At 47.6% G+C, this 21106-nt stretch overlaps 2 protein-coding genes across 2 annotated transcripts in view; both read left to right on the top strand.

The window, feature by feature from the left end:
* Nucleotides 1–14750, top strand: part of gli1 (GLI family zinc finger 1) — a 58508-nt gene extending 43758 nt beyond the window's left edge. Inside the window, exons 2-13 of the mRNA XM_080001423.1 lie at nt 1035–1146; nt 2725–2957; nt 3680–3778; nt 4015–4213; nt 6669–6822; nt 7027–7134; nt 7423–7563; nt 7891–8040; nt 9189–9353; nt 9995–10237; nt 10489–10804; nt 10968–14750. Coding sequence (XP_079857549.1) covers nt 1076–1146; nt 2725–2957; nt 3680–3778; nt 4015–4213; nt 6669–6822; nt 7027–7134; nt 7423–7563; nt 7891–8040; nt 9189–9353; nt 9995–10237; nt 10489–10804; nt 10968–13513 — 4425 coding nt within the window. The 5' untranslated portion in view covers nt 1035–1075 and the 3' untranslated portion in view covers nt 13514–14750. The remainder of the gene's footprint in view (nt 1–1034; nt 1147–2724; nt 2958–3679; nt 3779–4014; nt 4214–6668; nt 6823–7026; nt 7135–7422; nt 7564–7890; nt 8041–9188; nt 9354–9994; nt 10238–10488; nt 10805–10967) is intronic.
* Nucleotides 14751–20702: 5952 nt separating this feature from the next.
* Nucleotides 20703–21106, top strand: part of LOC307230586 (zinc finger E-box-binding homeobox 2) — a gene marked incomplete at both ends in the record, with an annotated part of 32995 nt that continues 32591 nt past the window's right edge. The window contains one exon of the mRNA XM_080001022.1: nt 20703–20760. Within this exon, the coding sequence (XP_079857148.1) occupies nt 20703–20760 (58 nt within the window). The remainder of the gene's footprint in view (nt 20761–21106) is intronic.

Here is a 21106-nt window from a genome sequence, read left to right as displayed (position 1 = left end):
CACTTCTACGCGTGTTAATCAGTTTTTATCCGAGGGTAAAACGCTGTGGAACAAAACAAAAGATGCAGGCTCGGATTCTTTTTTTTTTTTGTTGCGCCCTCTCAAAGCCTCCCGTACCGTACGCCAGTCGATGTTAGAGCGCCACAGCTCACCGGCGGCCTGTCGGTGGGGAAAATGGAGACCGGGCTTGAAATCACGTTCGGACGATCCGACGTGACAGGTCGTCGGGTCTGTCGCAATTATTACATCATCAAATGATTTGCGGGCTTCAGAGCTGATTGGGATCATTTTTGCGAAATTGCTAGATTCCACAATCATGTTTTCGTCCAAATTTAAGGTGGGGGGGTTCCTAAGCCAATATGAGAAGTGTTGCAACACAGGGAAGGTGCATATCAGTTAGGCAGAGTCAAAGTAATGTCATGAGTGCAACCGCTCTGGGTCTGCCTTCACTTTTTCCGCCTAACGCCCATGAGATGGGTGGGACATCTGGGTTGTTGGTTTTATTTATTTATTTATTTATTTTACTCTCTAAAAAGCATCTTTGTTGGGTCGGGACAAGTTCTCTTCAACAGTACCCGCGTGTTATTTATCAGTGCTCGGTCCCTCCATATTGAATCGATTAGTTGGGTTGAGTCCTTCCTGCTCCGTGCTGTGGTTCTCCTCGTCCGGTGTCTTCCAGAAGAGCTCCTAAACAACAGTTTCCTGAGCTAAATTATTTGACTCGGTTTTGTAACACAATGTTCCGATGCTTTCGTCCCGACCGCAATTGTTGCTGTCTCCGCCTCACACTTCTCAGGGCACGAGGAGCCGTCGGTTTGGCTCCCCTCGGGGGCTCGGTTCGGGTTTTTTTTTTTCGTTTTTTTTTCTACCGTTTGGTATGGCGTGGTGGTGCGGTTTGATTTTTGTTTTGCGATGTTCCCCTTGTCCCCGCGCGGCAGAAGCAAGCGGGAAAAGCCAAGCTCAGCCCCTGTCGGCTGTTTGTGGATTTGGCTTCGACGTAGTCTTATCTCTCTCTCTCTCTCTCTCTCCGACAGGGTGTGAGGGAGCAACCGGCCCGAAGGAGCTCGGAGCTCCAATGCCCGTGGACATGCAGCCACACCAGGGGCTTTATCATTACGAGTCCTCACCCAACCAGCCCCCCAGAGGGTAAGACAGCAGCTGCATCGTCGACTTCGGCGACGACCACCACGGGGGGCCTCCACCACGACTTCTGCCGCCACCGCGCGCCGCTTTCCCATCCGTCGGTCTACGCCCAAACCTTGACCCATGAGCTTTACCCGACAACCGTTCCGCGCTTACGGATTCGAACCTCGGACCGCTCGCCTCCGAGCTTACGGCGCCGCGACAACCGCCGCCTTCCGGCGTGTGTCGCTCCTTAGGATGAGGGGAATGCGGCGTGCATCGGGTTGAAATACAGAGGCGGGAACCACGGCGGTCACCTTGTCGAAGAGAGAAAAAAAGAGAGAGACAGAGAGAGAGAGAGAGAGAGAGAGAGAGGACACGTTGCGAGACCCGGCTTTTTTTTAATTCTCCGATATCACCCCGGGTGCAAAATCCCAGGTCCTGCTGCAATTGTTGTGGAGATAGCTCCGGCTCAGGCCTCCAAACCCCCACCCCCCCCCCCCGCCCCACCGTAACCCCCACCCCCACCCCTTCCCACCAATGCCACCCAGGTTGCGGGGTGGATTCGGCCCCTCGCTCTCTCTCTCTCTCTCTCTCTCTCTCTCTCCCTCTCTCTGACAGCTGCTAATTACAGGCTGACCAGGCCCCGCTGTGCTCTGCATGACTGCCCCGCACCCGCTCAGGTTACCCTGCGAGAGAGAAGGGGAGGGGGGAGAGAGAGAGAGAGAGAGAGAGAGAGAGCGAGAGAGAGAGAGAGAGAGAGAGAGAATTTGGGGCGAAGAAAGGTGGGTGGGCAGGACAGAAAGGGAGAGAATGGAAGGGGCGGGGGTGGGGGGGAGATAGCGAGGGACAGTAAAGAAGGCGGGGGTAAAGGAGCGAAGCAGATCTGCGGGGATGAATCGCAGGACGGGGAGAGGGAGAGGCGGAGGGAGAGAGCAGCGAGGCGGAGGAGGGAGGTGAAGAGCGGGGAGCTAGCGTAGTGGATTAGAGTGGACAGATTAAGCTCCTGTGCGGAATACACGTTGTGTTGAAAGAATTAGGGGGCTGAAAGGAAGACTTAGAAGGTGGATAGATGAATGAAGCCTGCCCTGCGGGAAAGGAGAGAGAGAGTGGGGGGAGAGAAGAAGAAACACAAATTGATAGAGAGAGAGAGAGAGAGAGAGAGAGAGAGCGAGAGAGAGGGGGGGGTTGAACCATCCAGTGTGACCGAGGAAGGGTCGCAGAACATATTGAAATTCATGAGAACGCTGGAAAGTTCCAGCGAGGCTTCCCTCCTCTAGTCCAGTGTGAGGGGAAACCCCGGGCCAGTCATGTTTCCAAAGGACGTCCCAAAATAAGAGCTGTGCTCCATCTAGTGGATGGAAGTGGACATCACAGCGGATCGGACAAATCGAACGGTTTAATTTGTCTGTTTAATTTGTTTGTTCATTGGTGTGGGCAACGCTGATATTCTATATATAGCCGCTATCTTTGCTCCAACTTTCCCGCTGAAAATTAACACCCATAAAGCTAAGAGGGCTTGTTACACAGTCTTATATTTCACTGCTAAGCATCTCTCTTACACTGGTACCCGCTTATGACCGCAGCCACTCTTATTTGCAGCCTCGCCCCGTCAGGCCGCTCTCCGTACGGTGATGTGTCCTTGCTGCGTACCCCGCTCCACAATGGGCCTCCTCAGGACTGCCGAGCCATGTACAACCCCATGACCCCCAGCATGACCCCCGGGCCGGGGCCTGGCCAGGGACTGGGCCCCTGCATGGATCAGTACATGAGGCCCCCTCAGGCCCCGCCACCACACAGTCTGATGGGCCACCGAGGCATGCTGCCCGGCGAGGGTAAGTGTCTCCAAGCGCCAAATATTCAACCGTGTATCGGGAGAAGGATGCTGAGCTGCCAGGCAAGAGGAAAAGAGGAAGGCCAAAGAGGAGGTTTATTGATGTGGTGAGGGAGGACATGCAGCCGGCTGGTGTAAGGGAGGAAGATGCGCAGAGCAGAAGGTGTTGGAGGCAGATGATCCCGTGTGGCGACCCCTAACAGGAGCAGCCCAAAGAAGAAGAAGAAGAAGAAGAAGATATCTTACGGCTGCAACTAGGGTTTAAATCCAATGTGTAGATGAAATGAAATTAGAGTTGAGATGCTACTTGCAGTATGCTATCAATGTCATGGCAACTGTGAGGAACCTCGCGCTGTCGATCTTCAAGTACTCCTGCTGGATACAACCCCAACAAGCCCATGTCTTCCTTGCCCTTATTATCACCGTGCCGCTGATAGAGTAGTCTCGGTACTCCTTCGAAATAAGGACACACTTTGTCAAAGAGAGGCGTCATGAAATCCGTGACATCAGGAATGGATTATACAGCCCCAGTTATACGTTTTTGTTTTTTTTATTCATCTGCATGATGGAGGCAGTTTTGGAAGAAAGGTTACCTGTATTGACTTTAAATATGTGAATAACCAAGAACATTATCCAGATTCATGTGATGACATATGATTGTATCATTTATATAATCTCTCTGCCTGTATGTCTGTCTCTCGGCCTGTCCATGGTATTCACCAGGTGGTAACGGCGCCCCCTACTGTAGCCAGAACATGATGTCCTCTAACCACAGCTTCTCTCAGGGCCAGCCAGGCTGCGATCAGATTGGCTCTGGCGATGGTAAGGAAACCGTGCTGTAATCTCTATCTAAAGGGACCTGGGTGATCGATGTTGGAATGTCTATATGCTGATTTCTCATCAAAATTGACCCGCGGCCTGGGTCTGCTTTTATATGGTTATGAAATTACATTTCATTGTTTTATCTTGTTATGTTTTATTGCCATTGTATTGCTTCACTTACCAACGGTCTGATTTGAAAAGAGATCCTGATACAAGCGTCTTTATTACCCCCGCAGGCTCAAGGTTCTCCACGCCCCGTTCCATGCTGAAGCTGAGTAAAAAGAGAGCTCTGTCCATCTCCCCACTGTCTGACGCCAGCGTGGACCTGCAGACGGTCATTCGGACCTCGCCAAACTCCCTGGTGGCTTTCGTCAACTCCCGCTGCAACCCCAACGGGGCAAGCTCTTACGGCCACCTCTCTGTGGGCGCCATGAGGTCAGACATTGAGTCCAATCTAAACTTGGGTCCTGTAGTAATAATAATAATAATAATAATAATAATAATAATAATAATAATAATGATAATAATGATAATAATAATAATAAATATATCTGCAGGCAGCAATACACAGGGTCCATGGTGGGCAGCCCTTTGTTAAAGTTCAATGGACCAGTGCGCTTTGGCTCTCTATAGTGTTTGTTGTGACTGCAGAAGCTCATTCGTTCCGGCCTGGTTACAGTGTAATTCTATGATGGGATGGTGTTTGCGGCTGTGGGTGGGTTTCCTACGTTCTAACTACGCCGCAACATTCATCACTCTGAAAGTAGGGCTGCACGATTATGGCTAAAATTATAATTGCGATTAATCAATTAATTAATAATAATTTATATTGATTAATTTAATCTTGTGATCATGATTATTTAACATGATTATTCATCCATTTTGGAGAGCACGATAATTTTTTTTGCACTTTGTAAATTGACAGAAAACTGCCTTCACAATAATAATGTATTTTATAAATGCAATGTACAGATCTTTGAAATTAAATCGGACTTTCTTCACATGAATTCAGTCTTCTTAAGGCTATATACAGTATAAATTACATCTCAAACAAGAAGGTCAGTTACATTAGAAAAATAACTGTCCACCCCTCCACCCCTTTTTCCTAATTGAATGAAACAAAAAACACAAGCACACACACACAGAGCCTGTGTGTGTGCATGTGTGTGCGTGTGTGTGCGTGTGTGTGCGTGTGTGTGTGTGTGTGCGCGTGCGTGTGTGCCTGCTCCACGGAGCCTGCAGCGTGCTCCTGCTGGCGCACGGATGTGCGGATTATTTACTTTGCCAGACATGGATAATTTAGATCAAGATAATGTAGTTATTTTTACTAGTAGTTATAATTTAGGTGCATTGTATACATTCATATCTCTGGAATGTCTATCACTTCTGACAGTGATGTTATTGGGTTTTTATTTTGTAGAACTTACTCTGGTGCCTATCAGTTGTCATCAGAAGCCGGTATATATATTCATGACGTTTAATACGCTGCACTTTGTTTAATCCAGTGGTCTTCTCGTAAAATAATACCTGTCACTTTGTAACTTTGTATGGTTAAGAGTTTGTATCTTATATGCTGTATATTATTAAGTCCCATCGCGATTACATCTGTCCTTGACAGTATCTTAGTACAGTTTGGGTTTATTGACTCACGTGATCTGTGTACAGGTACTCCTCACTTTACCACTTAGCTGTGGAACAGTCGGTACTGTGCGCTGCGTACAATACCGCGGCGAGTTGTACGCTGCGCGGCGTCTCAGTGACGCGCATCTCCTCGTGCGTCACCATTTCTCAGTCTCGGCCCCGTTAGCAATCTCCAAGGCGGAAATAACGTTAAGGGGGCGTGTCCTCACTTATCAACCAATTTGATTAACGTCCTGATCGTAGGAACGGAACCTGGTCATTAAGTGAGGAGTACCTAAACTTCCGTCAACTTGCGCATGCGCGCAACGGTTTCTTGATTGTACTATACTTCTATGCGTGGAGCCATCTTGGTGCACTAGTCATTGTTGATCACAAACTTCATCCACAATACTAAACCGCCGATCTGGATAAAACCCTTACCTAAACCCTTACCTGTGGGCAGGAACTCCCACAGGTAAGGGTTTAGGGAGGGAGACGGAGTCTTTCTGGCCGTGGTGCGCCAACATGGCGAGAGTTTTTCTTGTCCCTTTAAACAATAAGGTACGCTGGCCACAAGTACAAATGGCAAAGCGATGAGGTGGATAATAATCATCTCGGGCGCAGGAGGAATTGTGTTCTGCTGCTGGGCTGCTCGCGAGCCCGTGCGCCCATCCCCTCTATAAGACAGACAAACATTAAGAAAGCTCCCGGCCTCGAATCCAGGCAGCTTGGTGGGAAAGGGAACCGTGCTGTCATCCACAGCCGGTGCTTATTCACGCCCCTTTGTCCACCACAAATACATATTTTGTATATAAGACTTTTCTCAGTACTCAAACTTGGATAAAACAGTAATGCATAAATCCAGTTAGTTACGCACGTAATGCACAAATATGGCTGTCTCAAGTGAAAAGCATTATCAATCAGTCAATCAGTCGATTGATGTCAATTAGAATTTTACATTATAAATAGCCAGAATTAGTTTACCATATGTTAATCTAGAGGGCTTTTAAGGGAGGACATAATATGTCCTCACAAATAGACCCCACTGACATAATATGTCAAGTTAAAGTCTATTTTCGCTTGTCAAATCATTGTTCCATCTGACCAGAGGTACCTCCACAACTATCTTTAGGAGTCCAGGTGCTATTTTGCCTCGTTTTTTTTGTTGTTTTTTTTATCTGACAATTTTTGGATTGTAAAACTCTCCATACGCAGTGTTTGTGTGATTCGAATAATGATAAAAAATTGTTCTCTTGATACCGCTCCACAGTCCTTCCCTCGGTTATTCCAGCTCAATGAACTACCAGTCCAGGCCTCCGGGCTCCATGTACGGAGGGGGAGGAGGACACACCCCGGTGCCCTGCCACGCCCCCCGCCTGCCGCCCCACAACCCACGGCTCCACGTGCCACCCAAGCACGGACACGTAAGCACCGCCCAGTCTTACACACACACACACACACGCACCACACACAGCCACAAATGTCAAGATCACCTGCTACGACTAACCACAAGGAGGAATGAATGAATAGGAAGCCAGAGGCTGAGTTTGAAACAAGAACAAGTTATTAAGCTGTTGAAAGGTGTGTTTTTTTTCCCATTGGTTTTTTTGAACGTTTGTGCTCTGTAGCTGAAGACAGAGCCTGGTCTGGGCAGCGTGATGGACGGCATCAATGTGAAAGGTCTGGAGGAGAGGTCAGAGGCAGACCTGGCCAGTCCGTCCTCCACCGGCACCCAGGTACCCTCCAAATCCTTATATTCAATAAGGAGATTCCTGCTGACGCTGAAGGACGTTGAAATTGGAGTTTAGTTTTTTATTTATAAATGTATTCAGCAGATAATTCATGTTAATGCAAGTATACTTTGAAAATGAAGAGAATTCTGCTCGAATATGTATTTGTATTTTTTTGGGGATCAACACACACTTTCATGTTCACTTCTTCGGCACAATATCCTTTTTACAATTTTGCTTTTCTGTCCCTTATTTAGCCTTTAACCTTGCATTTCTCCGGTTCTGCGCCAACAGGACCCGCTCTTGGGTCTCCTGGACGGCAGGGAGGACCTGGACAAGGACGATGGGAAGCCGGAGCCGGAGGCCGTCTACGAAACCAACTGTCACTGGGAGAGCTGCAGCAAGGAGTTCGACACGCAGGACCAGCTCGTGCACGTAAGAGATGGATGGATGGATGGATGGGTGGATGGATGGGTGGATGGATGGATGGGTGGATGGATAGCTGGATGGATGGATGGTTAGATGGATGGATGGATGGATGGATGGGTAGGTGGGTGGGTAGATGGATGGATGGGTGGATGGATGGGTGGATGGATGGATGGATGGGTAGATGGATGGATGGATGGATGGATGGGTAGGTGGGTGGGTAGATGGATGGATGGGTGGATGGATGGGTGGATGGATGGGCGGATGGATGGATGCAAAGATAGATCGTACAGTTTATTTTCTCTGCATCATGGATCTCTCCGTCCGGTTCCGCAGCACATCAACAATGAGCACATCCACGGAGAGAAGAAGGAGTTTGTGTGTCACTGGCAGGAGTGTTCTCGAGAGCAGAGGCCGTTCAAAGCCCAGTATATGTTGGTGGTTCATATGCGCAGGCACACGGGAGAGAAGCCACACAAGTGCACTGTAAGTGCACACCGCTTGTTTCCGGTTTTGACCCCCGTTTGTTTTGCTTTTTCTCTCTTTTACGTCTCCATTTCCTAAAATGCGATGGCAACCACCTCCACCTCCATGTCACACGGAGAACTAAATAGTGGTTTATGAATAAGTGTACGAACCCGCTTTGATTTTAGTATGACATTTTAAAACTCTTTTTATGGGACTAACTAAAAGTATATGGAGTATATAGTACAACTCAATAGTATACTTGATATACAGTACTCACATATTCATGCATGATTTGATTTTGAGTCAAATATTCAATTTTCTTAAATGATGTCCTCTCTTTTGGAGGCTGCTGTTAATGTAGGCAAAGATCATATGTGTTTTCAAGTATATAGTATAGTATTTGAGTGTTGTTCTTCTAACATGCATTTATATTGTTAATTTAATCAAATTTGAAAAATGATTAATACTTCACAAGTGTACTTTTATTTGAGTACAAACTCAAGCGAGAAAATATTTTATTTTATTTAGCTTATTATATTTATCTGTACAAGTGAAAACGCCAGAGTGTGGTTGAGATGCCTACTGTACCCACCTTAACATGTCCAAGACATAAATTCCTATTTTAATACTCTTTCCACCGCAGACGGCCTCTGATAGTCTTCCATACCTCCATAAAGATTTGGTCTGAATTGACCTATAGAAGAAGCTCAAGTTGTCTTACTACCAGGTGGTCTGTCAATGTGACCTTTACTGTAAAGAGGCCTTCATACTGATGCTATCAGTCCACAAGCCGTGCAAAAGCCCTCTTTGTTGTGTTTTAGGATTTAAAAAAAAAGATTTTCTGTGAATATTACAATAAAGGTCATATTTAAGCTTCGCTATGAACCTGGTTAAAAACATCTTTCATAAGGTCACAATGGTCATGGACCTTGTTCCAATCTTTGCGTAACTGTAAAATTACTACTTACCGCTATTACTTCTAAAATTACTATTATTTTGCGCCAAAATAATACTCTTTGATGGGGAGAATTAACACATTTTTCATTATTTCAAAATCGAGCCTTTGTTTCCTCGATTCGAGATGATTTTCACTTTGAAGACCACGTTGCTATATCTGCTCAGCTTTTGCAACAACACAGTTGTATGTGTCTGTGTTTGTGTTATAGTTTGAAGGCTGTAACAAGGCCTACTCTCGCCTGGAGAACCTTAAAACCCACTTACGATCACACACTGGAGAGAAACCCTACGTCTGTGAACATGAGGGCTGCAACAAGGCCTTTTCTAACGCCTCAGACCGTGCCAAGCACCAGAACCGCACTCACTCCAATGAGGTATCGATCATCGCTACGCAAGTCATGTAGTATATACCGGTAGTATACAGTACGTATAGTACATCTTATACTGTATAATATGTGGTAGAGCTGCAATGATTAGTCAATTAATCGATTAGTTGCTAACTATTAAATTAATTGTCAACTGTTTTTATAATCAATGAATTGTTTTGAGTCAATTTTCAGAACATTTCCAAATTCTCTGATTCCGGCTTCTTAAATGTGAACTTTTCCTGGTTTCTTTAGTACTGCATGACAGTAAATGAATGAATGTATTTGGGTTGTGGACAAAACAAGACGTTTGAGGACGTCGCCTTGGGCTTTCGGAAACAGTGATCGACATTTTTCAGCATTTTCTGACATTTTAATGACAACACAACTAATCGATAAATCGAGAAAATAATCAATAATGAAAAGAATCGTTAGTTGCAGCTCTACTATATCGTATACCTTTCAATTGCCAGACATAAAGCATATTTTAACTTCCAATTTTCTTAATCAATCAATTAATTAATTAATTAATTCCATTTTATTGTGTAAGTTAATAATTTAGGGCGGCTTCAGAATTTTTGCCTAACTTTCCCTCCAAACCAAAAAGCACAGACGCCAACGACGATATGTGTGTGCACGACCTTTCGTAGAAACCTTATGTGTGCAAGATCCCCGGCTGCACTAAGCGCTACACGGACCCCAGCTCTCTACGGAAACACGTGAAGACCGTCCACGGCCCCGAAGCCCACATTACGAAGAAACACAGAGGGGACACGGGCCCTCGACCGCCTGGCTCAGCTCTGACCCCTGGTGGACAGAACTCCGAACTGCTACTGGAGAAAGAAGAGACACGCAGGGAGGACTGTAAACTACTAGCGCCTGAAACTGCTTTGGTATGCTGTAAATATGTTGTGGGTTTATTTAAAAAAAAATTCCTTCTAATATAAAACCAAAACAAGTTTAATTCGAATTCATTGTTTGATTATCCGGTCACCACAGTCCATGCGTATTGTTGGGATAAGTTTTGATATTGTCCAAGAAAAACACTATTCTCAATTACATCCACATTACCCTTTCGTAAACAGTTTCACATCTCACTATAGGGCCACGTCTGATTCAATCCCCATTCGATCCCTCTTTTCAGAAATCCCAGCCAAGCCCCGGTGGTCAGTCCTCCTGCAGTAGCGAGCGCTCTCCACTGGGGAGCGCCAACAACAACGACAGCGGGGTGGAGATGAACCTGAACGCAGCAGGAAGCCTGGAAGACCTCACCGCTCTGGAGGACGGAGTAGCAGGAGGCGGCGGAGGAACCGGGGAGGCAGGGAATGCAGGAGGCACGACGGGCATGTCAGCCCAGGCTCTGAAGAGGTTGGAGAACTTGAAGATTGATAAGCTAAAACAAATCCGCAGGCCAACCCCGCCCGGGCGCTGTGCCAGTAACAAGCTGCCTGCCCTCTCTGGTAAGAGAAATTATAAAACAAAATTTACAAATACATACAATGTTCTTTTAACAGCATTTAAGGGTTTAAATGTGTTTTTGTGTGATAATACCAGTGTGGTTTCGTATTAAAATACCAATCATAAATATTATTTAACATGAGCACCAACCCCCCCTTTTTCTAGGTTCGGGGGAGATGATACGGATGTGCGCACCTTCTCCACTCCTCTCTAATCGACGTGTGATGGAGCTGTCCAGTCACGATCTAGGAGGCGGAGCTTCAATGAACTGCTCAGCCAATGACAGGAGGGGCAGCGGCACCAGCAGCCTTAGCTCCGCCTACACAGTGAGCCGCCGGTCCTCCATGGTGTCTCCTTACCTGTCCAGCAGAAGGTCCAGTGAAGGATCACAGATGGGAGGACCCGGAGGGGGAAGGTGCCACCTTCTGGGCCCGGATCAGGGAGGAGGAGACCCCCTCTCTCCGGAGACAAACCGCAGAGGAGTTTCCTGCCACGGAGGCTTGCCCGGGCTGCCCAGTCTAACCCCAGCCCAGCAGTACAGCCTAAAGGCCAAATATGCTGCGGCAACTGGCGGCCCACCCCCGACTCCCCTCCCCAATATGGAACAACCCCCCACCCCTGGTAGAAGAGCAGGTTTTATGAGCGAGTACCAGGGACAGCCTCTTCCGCCTTTCCTTCAAGGGGGCCCACGTAGGCACAGTGCGAACACAGAGTACGGCACCGGCGTGATCTATCCTCACCAGGCTCCAGGCAGCAGCACCAGACGAGCCAGCGACCCAGTCCGATCGGGTGCAGACCCACAAGCCCTGTCTAAGGCCCAGCGCTTCAACAGCCTTAACAATGTCGCTATGATGAGCAGGAGGAACGCGCTGCAAACTTGCGGGTCTGACGCCAACATCGCCCGCCACATGTACTCACCGCGGCCACCGAGCATTACAGAGAATGTTATGATGGAGGCTTTGGCCATGGAGGCCCACCATAGCTCTGATGATGCCAGGAACCATTCCATGATGATTCACCCTGGAGAGAGAGGCTTCATGGGATACCAGCAGCAGCACCACACCTTGGGAGGAGGAGGGTGTGGAGGATCAAGCCAGCTATCTCCCAGCCATGAAGCTGTGGGCTGCCCGGACCAAGGCTACATCCAAGGACACTACCAGAACCAGCAAGATGTCACGTCTCCAGTCACTGGGAGTCAGATGGGCCAAGCAGGTCCCATTCATCCAGAAGGAATGTCTAATAATCTGTTGCAACAGGCTGAGTACAGTATGAGCACCTGCCAGCTAAGTCCTTCGGGCCCCCATTACCCAAGCTTACGTCAGGGCGGTGAGGCCGGAGCCGTAACGGGCCCTTGGGGGGAGACACACAACCAGATCCAAGCTTCCCCTCATGGCCTTCAGAACCCGGGAGGGGTGCAGTATACAGAAGCAAGAATGCAGCCCCAACAGACACAGGCCCTGTACAACAGCCCAGATGGTACCCATAAACTCACCATCAAACCTGAGCAGCAATTCCATCCAGGGATGGGTGTTGGAGATGCCTGTCAAAATGCTAAGCTTCAGCAGCAGCAGCGATCACTACCCCAGCAGGGTCAGGGTTACCCTCAGATGATGAGGAGCTCCAACAACACCAGCTGTGACTTCCATGGTCAGGGAGATCCCCAAGGGCCAAGCCAGAACTCCTTCCCCGCCGGAGGAGGCCTGAGCCTGGGCTGCGCTGGTTCTGTGCTGCCTGATGGACGGAGGTCTCAGACACCAATGATGCAGGTGAAGGAGATGATGGTGAGAAACTATGTTCAATCCCAGCAGGCACTGATGTGGGAGCAGCAACAAGAGCAGCAGCAGAGTGGAATAAAACCACCACCCCTTTCTGACAACATGGACATGAGTGGCCAGACAGGAATGATGCAGCACAGTCCACAACAACAGAACCAGAACCTTTACGCCAACCATCCCTATCCTACTTACCCCAACCAGAACCTTGTAATGAGCCCACAGGGCAACAATAGAGCCCCCAGCTCTGTTCAGCCTAAAGACCAGCAGATGACCGCTCTCCAAGCCTCGTGTTATAGCCAGGATATGGTGATCCCCAGACCCCCACAGGGGCGAAAATCCCTCAGCCGTCAAAACAGCCTTCAACAGCAGTCCGGTGGGGGCTACCTGGGCAGCCCACCGCACCTCAGCCCCGTTCACTCAACCTCAAGCCCGAGACGAGCTGTGAGACTCCCCCCAGTCCAGCACCCACAAAGTGAGATGTTTTCCCCTTCCAATAACAACAACATTTACTACACGGGGGAGATCCACATGGATATGGAGAAACACATAAACCCCCAAAGCGGACCTTTTCTGAACCACCAGCATAACATTGGATCCAGCCTCGCCCCAACGGGAGGGTCTAAATCAGTCGCTCTGGCCCCCTACCCAGAGTCGGGCCCCATCTCTAATGCCCTGGAGAACCTGGACCTTGACAACGCCCACATAGACTTCACCTCCATCATTGACGATGCAGAGCCTTCGTCCTTCAGTCCCGTCAACAATCCCCTCCAGGGCCAGCACGGGTCTTCCTCCCAGACCTCGTCACGCCTCACCACCCCCCAGACCTCTGTCACTCTAGCCCCAGGTTCAGGCCTGTCCAATATGGCTGTCGGGGACATGACATCCATGCTGACGTCGTTAGCTGGCGAGATCAAATACCTAAACACACTCTCTTAGGAGAAGAGGGGGACTTTCCAGGTAGTGTAACAACCCCTGACTCACACAGGTGCCTTGGCCAGTTCTCCTGTCAACTGAAATCACAAGTGGCTCAGCCTTTAACGTCCACTCGAGGGAAGAATTTTTTTTTTCCTGTATAAACTTGTGGAAATTTGCAAGGGAGGTAATGTTGAGATGGCAGTCATATCAAGGGCCACAAGACTGCTACTCACACATTTGAGTTTACTTCACTTACTGTAAGACACACAAATACATGAGTTAGGTACAACAGCCCCTGTGATCTGTTTACTGCCGAAGGTCTTCTTAAGTGTACTTAAACCCAGAATCTTTATTTTGCCACCCGTGGGAATCCAAAACCTGTGTGCCTTCTTCGTCTGGTTGTCCACATTAAAATAACGTGTTTCAATAGGTGTTCAGTCTCATGGTGAATCTAAATTGTGAATTTCCCAGGGCTAAAAGGAAAAGCAGGAAAACTTGCCCAAACCCTTAAACCAAAGGTGCCTCGTAAACCCTCGTAGCTGTTCTGTTCTCTCACTGCCTTGGTACCTGGTTCTCCTCTGTGCCTACTGTACGTTGATGAACTTTATGCCTGATGTAAGATGGACATTGTACATTCGCCGAACAGGCATTCCAGTCACATAGGACTGTGGCTATAAGTAGAGCAGAAAGTGTATATGTAAATAGATTTATATGCATTTATATTTGCCTTGTATATGACCATGTAGACAGTGGAGAATTCCCGTACTTTCTCACAAGGGACTGCTTTGGATTCTGCAGGCCAATGTTCAAATCAGAGCTGATTAAATATTTGTTTAAAGAGCGGATTGGAGAGTAAAACTGGTTTTAGGAACGCCCCTGTGCTTCGAATTAATATTCTGTCTTTCCAGGGGGTGCTCTCTTGTCAGGGAACGGTATAATCAACACTTGTGGCATATCAGTATTCAAATAGCATGCAGCGATACGCCAACACAACTAGACGCCTGCACACACGTGTCGAAACATGCGCGCGCATATTCACACAGGGACTCCGACGCTGAGACGCCTGAAGGTTTGGAGATTGAATTCCAGTGCCGCGAGCCTTTTTTTCCGAAGGAGAGCTCTCACTCCAATCGCAGGTTTAGCGTAAATGTTTTTAAAGCGTCCGTGCGCGTCTTCATCAGCAGTATTATTTTTTGTCTTTTGCAAGAGAAATGCAAATCGCGCCTCGCTCTACCCGAGTGTGACGCACGGGGGGGGGGGGGGGGGGCGGACTATGAGAGCGACTGAACCGTCTCTGCGCTGGCTCCAGCAGTTTCAGTGACATGGCTTTCACTTCACGGCGACAGAAAAGGGGCCACTTTGACCTCGGACCCGACGATCTGCTTCCATGTGTTTGTGAACCAGCAGCTTAGGCCAGGGGCACGGAGGTACTTGCATAATGCAGCGCTGTTGTACTGCTGCTGCAGCCCTTAAAAAAAAATTGATATGAAATTTCGTAATCATTCATAATGCTGGATAGACTGAAGGTACAGGACTCTGGCTACCACTGTCGTAGAAATCTGCATTGTATAGGTACACTGAGGTATTAATATGCAGCTATGGAGCTTCCTCGCAGTCGGACAGAGCTCTTTGTCGTGCAACTGGTTTCATACTGTGGCCTTGCACTGAGTACAGCACTGTGTGGGAGAGGTCTTGTACGAACCGGATTTTTTAATAATGTCAAAAGACCGCCACAGTCGTTTCAATGGTCCTTCAGTCACGCGGCCTACAGGTACACCCAGTCTCGTATCGCGCGATGATGTTTGCTGTTTCTTTTCCCGTGAGCATCCAGAAGTGCGTAGACCAGCGTCGCTCCGGATCGCAAGCGAACGTCAACATCTCGCGACCGTGGAAGTTTGACACAAAACAAAAAAAGTGAAGAAACCAACCAAAGACAATTGAAACCAACATTTTGTCTTCAGAATAAAAAATGTGCAGAAGTAGCTGAATGTTAACAAAACACTAACACCAGCATTAAGGATATGAACGATGATAGATAGTGCTGTTTTTTGGGGGGTTTTTTTTTTTTGTTTTTTTTTTAGAATGTATAAGGTGTTTTGTATAAAATTATGATTTTGTTTTATATTGATGAACTTAATGGATGTTGCCTACTTTCTGTGTGTGTTTTTAACTGTCATCCTACAATCAGACTTTTTTGCTGGCAAAAGAATATCATCTTAAGCAACAAAAATCTATAAAAGTAGCGTTAACTATAATACACAAAAAAAACAAGTGTTATATTTTGTGTACAATTTTCTACATTTTTATACAAATGTACTTTATTTTACCAGTCTATGAATAAACATGTTCAGCTTGGGATGAATGCACCATGAAATAATTATTTGGTTTTCGACAGCTACTGTAAGTGATGTGGTTCCGTGTTGTGAGAAGGATGTTTATCAGCTGTTGTTTTTTATCAACCTGTTTCAAAATGCACGAAGGAGAGTTTATATTGGGATGGTTTAATTTGAGTAGAGGAAGCTAAAAAGCATAAAAAGGAGGACGTTAACATATCTAATTCGACACAGAACACGCAGCGACGCTTCCGCGCCAGTAGAGGGCAGCACAACCCAGAATCAGCTCTCCCTAATTTGCTCGCACGGTTAACAGTCCAATGTCTAATTGCAGGTATCTACATCATACACAGCCCATCAACCCCAGTTACAGTCAGAGTGGCTCACATGAATGATTTTAGCCCCGCACTACACTTCACCCTTCCACCCCAACACCCCTGCTTGCTCCGTGGGGGGCCTGCCAGGAAAGCCGCCCCGTCGCCCCCCCAATAAGTGTGTTTTGAAAAGCTTTGCCTACGCGGGGCGAGTGTTAAGGCGGCTAAACTAAACGACCTTTAGTGAAACCTCCCGCCGGCCCGTTAATTCCGCATCGCTAATTGCTCATCGCCACCGCGTTCTAATTACAGAGCCCCCACCAAGCGTGCTTTTCACTCAGCCCACTCGAGTCTTTCGGGGCCGACGCCGCAGTCCATTAGGAGCCGAGGGTTTCTATAAAAGTGCACGGAGCTTAAAGTGCGGCTGCTCTGAGTGACATCAGCGCCTGGACCGACTCTCTGTGGTCAGCGGATACTGGCACGTCGGCCGCGACACCGGGGAATAAATCTGACTCCGGAGTAAATCTGCCTTTTTTTTTTTTAGCATTAGCATTAGCATTACGCTGCGTTCACTTTAGTGCGACGCAAACAACGGCGGAATGAGCGGAAAGATCCTGTCGGAATGGGGATGAGACGTGGAAAGGTCAGGAAGTAGGGCTGAGGCCTCTGTTACCATCCAGCCAGCGTCACGGGTTCCGGGCCGGGATTTGTATCTGAAGTGATTTTATTTATTTTTTTTAATAACTTTCAATGACCGAACCTCTGTAACGGCGCCCCGTTAAGCTGTTAAAACAGTTTTATAAAAAAAAAAAAATACAATTAAAATAAAATACCACATGCATCTCGCTGTAGGAAAAGAGTGACACATTGGACAGCCCCGCTCCTGCTTGTTTAGGGAAACCAGGCCACCGCATCGGCTTGGCTTACGAAAAACATCTTATCGGTGGTGAAAATATATTTTCTATTTTTAACTCGTGGACGACAAGAGAGAGCACAGAGAGTTCTGCTGATGTGTGCTCTTCTCAACAGGCGTCGACGCGCACGCACACACACACACACACACACACACACACACACACACACACACACACACACACACACACACACGCACACACACAAATTCTCCTCCAAATCCCACTCATGGAAATTCTTAAAGAGCGTGATTTTTGGAAGTTAGTTGTCAATGCACTTCTTGAGCCGTTTCGTGATTTTGTGAACTATTTATACTTATTTCGAAAAAAAAAAAAAAAAAAAAAAAAAAAGGACAAAACAGGAGATGACGGCATCCGCGGACGTCCATGTCCTCACCCCAACATGTTTGAATTCATTTCATTCTCTCTGCAGCATAACTTCACCTCTGCTGCTCCATAGAGACACAAATAGGAATTCCAAAATAAGAGCTTTCAGCTTTTTCAAATGCAAAGAAGTGGGTTGTGCATAATGACTTTACTCTTTATGCTCCCTGCCATTCAGGGGGGTGGGGGGGGGGGGGGGGGGGGAGGCGCTTTTTCTTTTCCTTTGTCACTTATGTTGGCATATAATTAACTCCTGCTTAAAATGCTGTTAAAGGATCCTTCTCCCCATGTCAGCAGCTTTGAACCCAGAGTCCACAGTCAGGGACAAAACCCCAGTGGGATGACTTCCTCGTGCACGAGCGTGTGAGCGTGTGTGTGTGTGTGTGTGTGTGTGTGTGTGTGTGTGCGCGCAGGCGTGTGCGTGTGGGGGTGTATATATATATATATACGTCTGCTTGTGCATATTCCTTCCATGAAGCAACTTTTGCTTCATGCATTAAGACTTCATGACACATTATTCCAGTGTAAACATCTTTTAAAAAAATGTCAACAAAAAGACACATGAGGCAATAATAGAGTTTAGACGGAGACGGAGATAGATATTCTTTTTTTTTTTTTTTTTTTTTAATCTAAGTTATTAAACCAACAGCATTGATTAAATCTACGTTTCAGGGCAAAGTTGAGTTAAAAATAATAACAATAAAATACAATTCATTCCTGATAGATGCAGCCGTTTAAACATTTCACATAGAAATGTATGAATTCCAAGCCACTGCTTGTGCTTAAAACGATCCGTCCTCATGTGACTGACACTGAATGAACGTCTCTAAGCATAATGTATACACTCTCCCAGGACCTCTGGAACACCTTTGCTCCCTCTCGCTCTCGCTCCCTTTCTCTCTCTCTCCTTCTCTCTCTCTTTCCCTCTCGCTCTCTCTCTCTCTCTATCATCCATAGATCCTTCATCTGGAAGAGGGTTGAGGCCTACTACACCACCCCCCCCCCACCCCCCAAAAAGCCCTCTCCTTCCCCTCCTCCTTTTCTAAGCCTCCACAAAAGGACTGTGACCCTGGCGTCCCTCTTCATTCTTCTTTCCCTCCTTTCTCCCCGCCTGGAGAGGATGCGCTCCCTTCCACAGCCCATTAGGTGACAAATGCCCATTAGTCGGGAGAGGAGGGGATAATAGTATCTGTAGCAGACTTCATTAATAACATGTTGACAATTTGTGATTTCTCACATTTACATTTCTATTTGTGTATAGTTGTAAATGACGATGACACCCCCTGAAGTATGTTATCTTAAACTTTAATCTAGATCTGGGTGAGCGCTCATCTGCAGGAATAAAAAGTACAGCAGCACTTAAATGTCTTATTATCAGCTCAGTTACATCAGGGCCCTGGATATTACAAGAACTTTTACTTTTAATACTTTTAGTGCATTTAAGGGCAAGTACCTATGCAATTACTTTTACTTAAGTGGAAATGTAAATGAGGTACTCTCACTTTTACCTTTTGTCTTTTTGTGTCACCTGGTAATTATTTCAGCAGCGGTCCTGCAAACTACTACCACTGTCCCACCAAGTGAAGGGAGGTTCGACTTTTTTCTCCGGATTCGGTACCTGGCGAGTCACTCAGTGGGAAGGGGAGCCGAGGAGGTTCGACGTTGACGTCGATGAAGTTTATGTAGAGCGGAGACGGACGAGTCCGGAGGGAGGAGGCCCTGAAGTGGCGAATGCGCCGCTCGCGACGCGCAGGCGTCGTCTCGTCCTGTCAAAATGCAAACGGTGCCTCCCAGGTATAGACGGTATTTCAGCCTGATCCCCAAAAATGCTGTTTATTTCTTTTGGTGTAATGCAGGTGAGTGGACGTTGAATGCCTTGGCCCCGTTCAAGATCCCCCTCACCCGCCGCCTCTCTCTCTCGCCCACCCAGCGAATGGAAAAACTCCAGAGACGCGTTAGGCCCACGTCTTGACTCTTTTCCTTTGCAAAACGGTTGTCAGCGAATCGATGCCGGGGTGCCCTTGCATGGGCCCCTGGGGCTGCCCTTGGGTGTTCCCTTGGGCGTGCCTGGCTGCCTCCAGTTGGCCAGGTGACCTCTCGACGCCCGAGTCATTTTCAAACATGCGTTCACTATGAACGGATCGTTCCGGGGCCTCGCCCCCCCCCGTCCCGACCCGCTCCTCGCCGCCGCAGTAACAGCTTGTTGTGCGCGGTGAAAAGACACCACGGGGCGGCGCGGGTGGGGGCCGGGCTCGTTAGCATTGCCAGGGTGGGGGTCCTCAGCGGCCGCGTTTAGACTTTTATTTCGGATGTTATTTTCAGTTGCAAAACAGATTAGGGCGCGGGCCGCGACACAAAAGGGGCCTTCGACGCAGCGCTTCCTGCGGCCCCGCGGGGCGGAGGGGCCCGCGGGACGGGGGCCGCCGCGGGGCGCAGCGCGCAGGTGCGATGTGCGTGAAGCCGCTTTAACAGCCAGACCATAAAAAACAACAACGGGGGATGTGGAGGAATTGAGACACACCTGGCCGAATAAACATGCATTTATAAATAAAATAAAAAAAAAAATGCACGTTTTTAATGATTAATTGATGAAACAGTAGTGTAGTAGTAACATATATACAGTAGCACGTGAAACGTTGCACCTTGGTATTAACGGATTATTTTTTCATAGAAATAGTTATAATTGTTTGTTTTTTACCTTGGTCATAATAGTTTATTATTATTATTATTATTATTATTATTATTATTATTATTATTATTATTATTATTATTTACCTTGGTACTACATGTCTGTACTTTTTTTAACCTCGGTGACAGCAGTTCTTTTCATACCTCGATAATAACGGATATATACAGCATATATATATATATATAATTTCGTACCTTTATAATAACACATCTTTCATTTACTTTTTTGTTTGTTGCCTTACCTTGGCAAAAATATCTTATGAAGTATATTTTTCTCCCCTTGGTAGCAACATATTTTCGGCTTTTTATCCCTCCCTGCCTCGGTCGTGACGGCTCACAACACGCATCTTATTTGTTGAACTATTAGATATTAATTCTCCACTTGCCTTGGCAGCGGCTCCGCAGGGCCAGCCTCTGCCGGTGACGTCACTCGGAGTCCTGTCGCTCCCCGGAGTCCCGTCGGGATCCGCGTCTCCCGCTGCGACTCGGAGCGATGCTGCGCGCCACTCGGTCCCGTGCACACACCCGGGACACACGCACGCTGCTCCGCGGACCCGTAACGCGCTGAACACCGGTCGCTATGACGGAGGAAAGCCGGGGCCAGCGGAGGAAACAAGCCAACCCCAGGAGGAACCGAGGTAGGGACCGGTTCGTCGGGCAGAGCGGAGCCGCGGGCCCCGGGGGCGGCGCGTCCATAAGTCCCTGCAGCTTCAACTCCTCGGAAACTTTTCTCTCTTTCTTTCTTTCTTTTTCCCAACTTCTTTCTTTTCACAAAATAGGAATGTCAGTGCTTTTTTTTTTTTTTTTTCTTTTTTTTTTGCCTTTTTGTCTCCTGTTGTGTTTGGGGTGATTGTGCGTGCAGCCTGTAGACGTGAAGATGCGCGCACAACTTTTGCCAAAGAACGCGCAGTGTTGGAAGAAGTCCTTCCGAGCTTCACACCTTTAAACACCCCGACACAAAAGCGCCCCAGTGGGAAGACCACA

This window comes from Zeus faber (assembly GCF_960531495.2).
Source record: "Zeus faber genome assembly, chromosome: 5".
NCBI classification, from domain to species: domain Eukaryota; kingdom Metazoa; phylum Chordata; class Actinopteri; order Zeiformes; family Zeidae; genus Zeus; species Zeus faber.
This window is presented reverse-complemented; position numbering and strand designations above follow the sequence as displayed.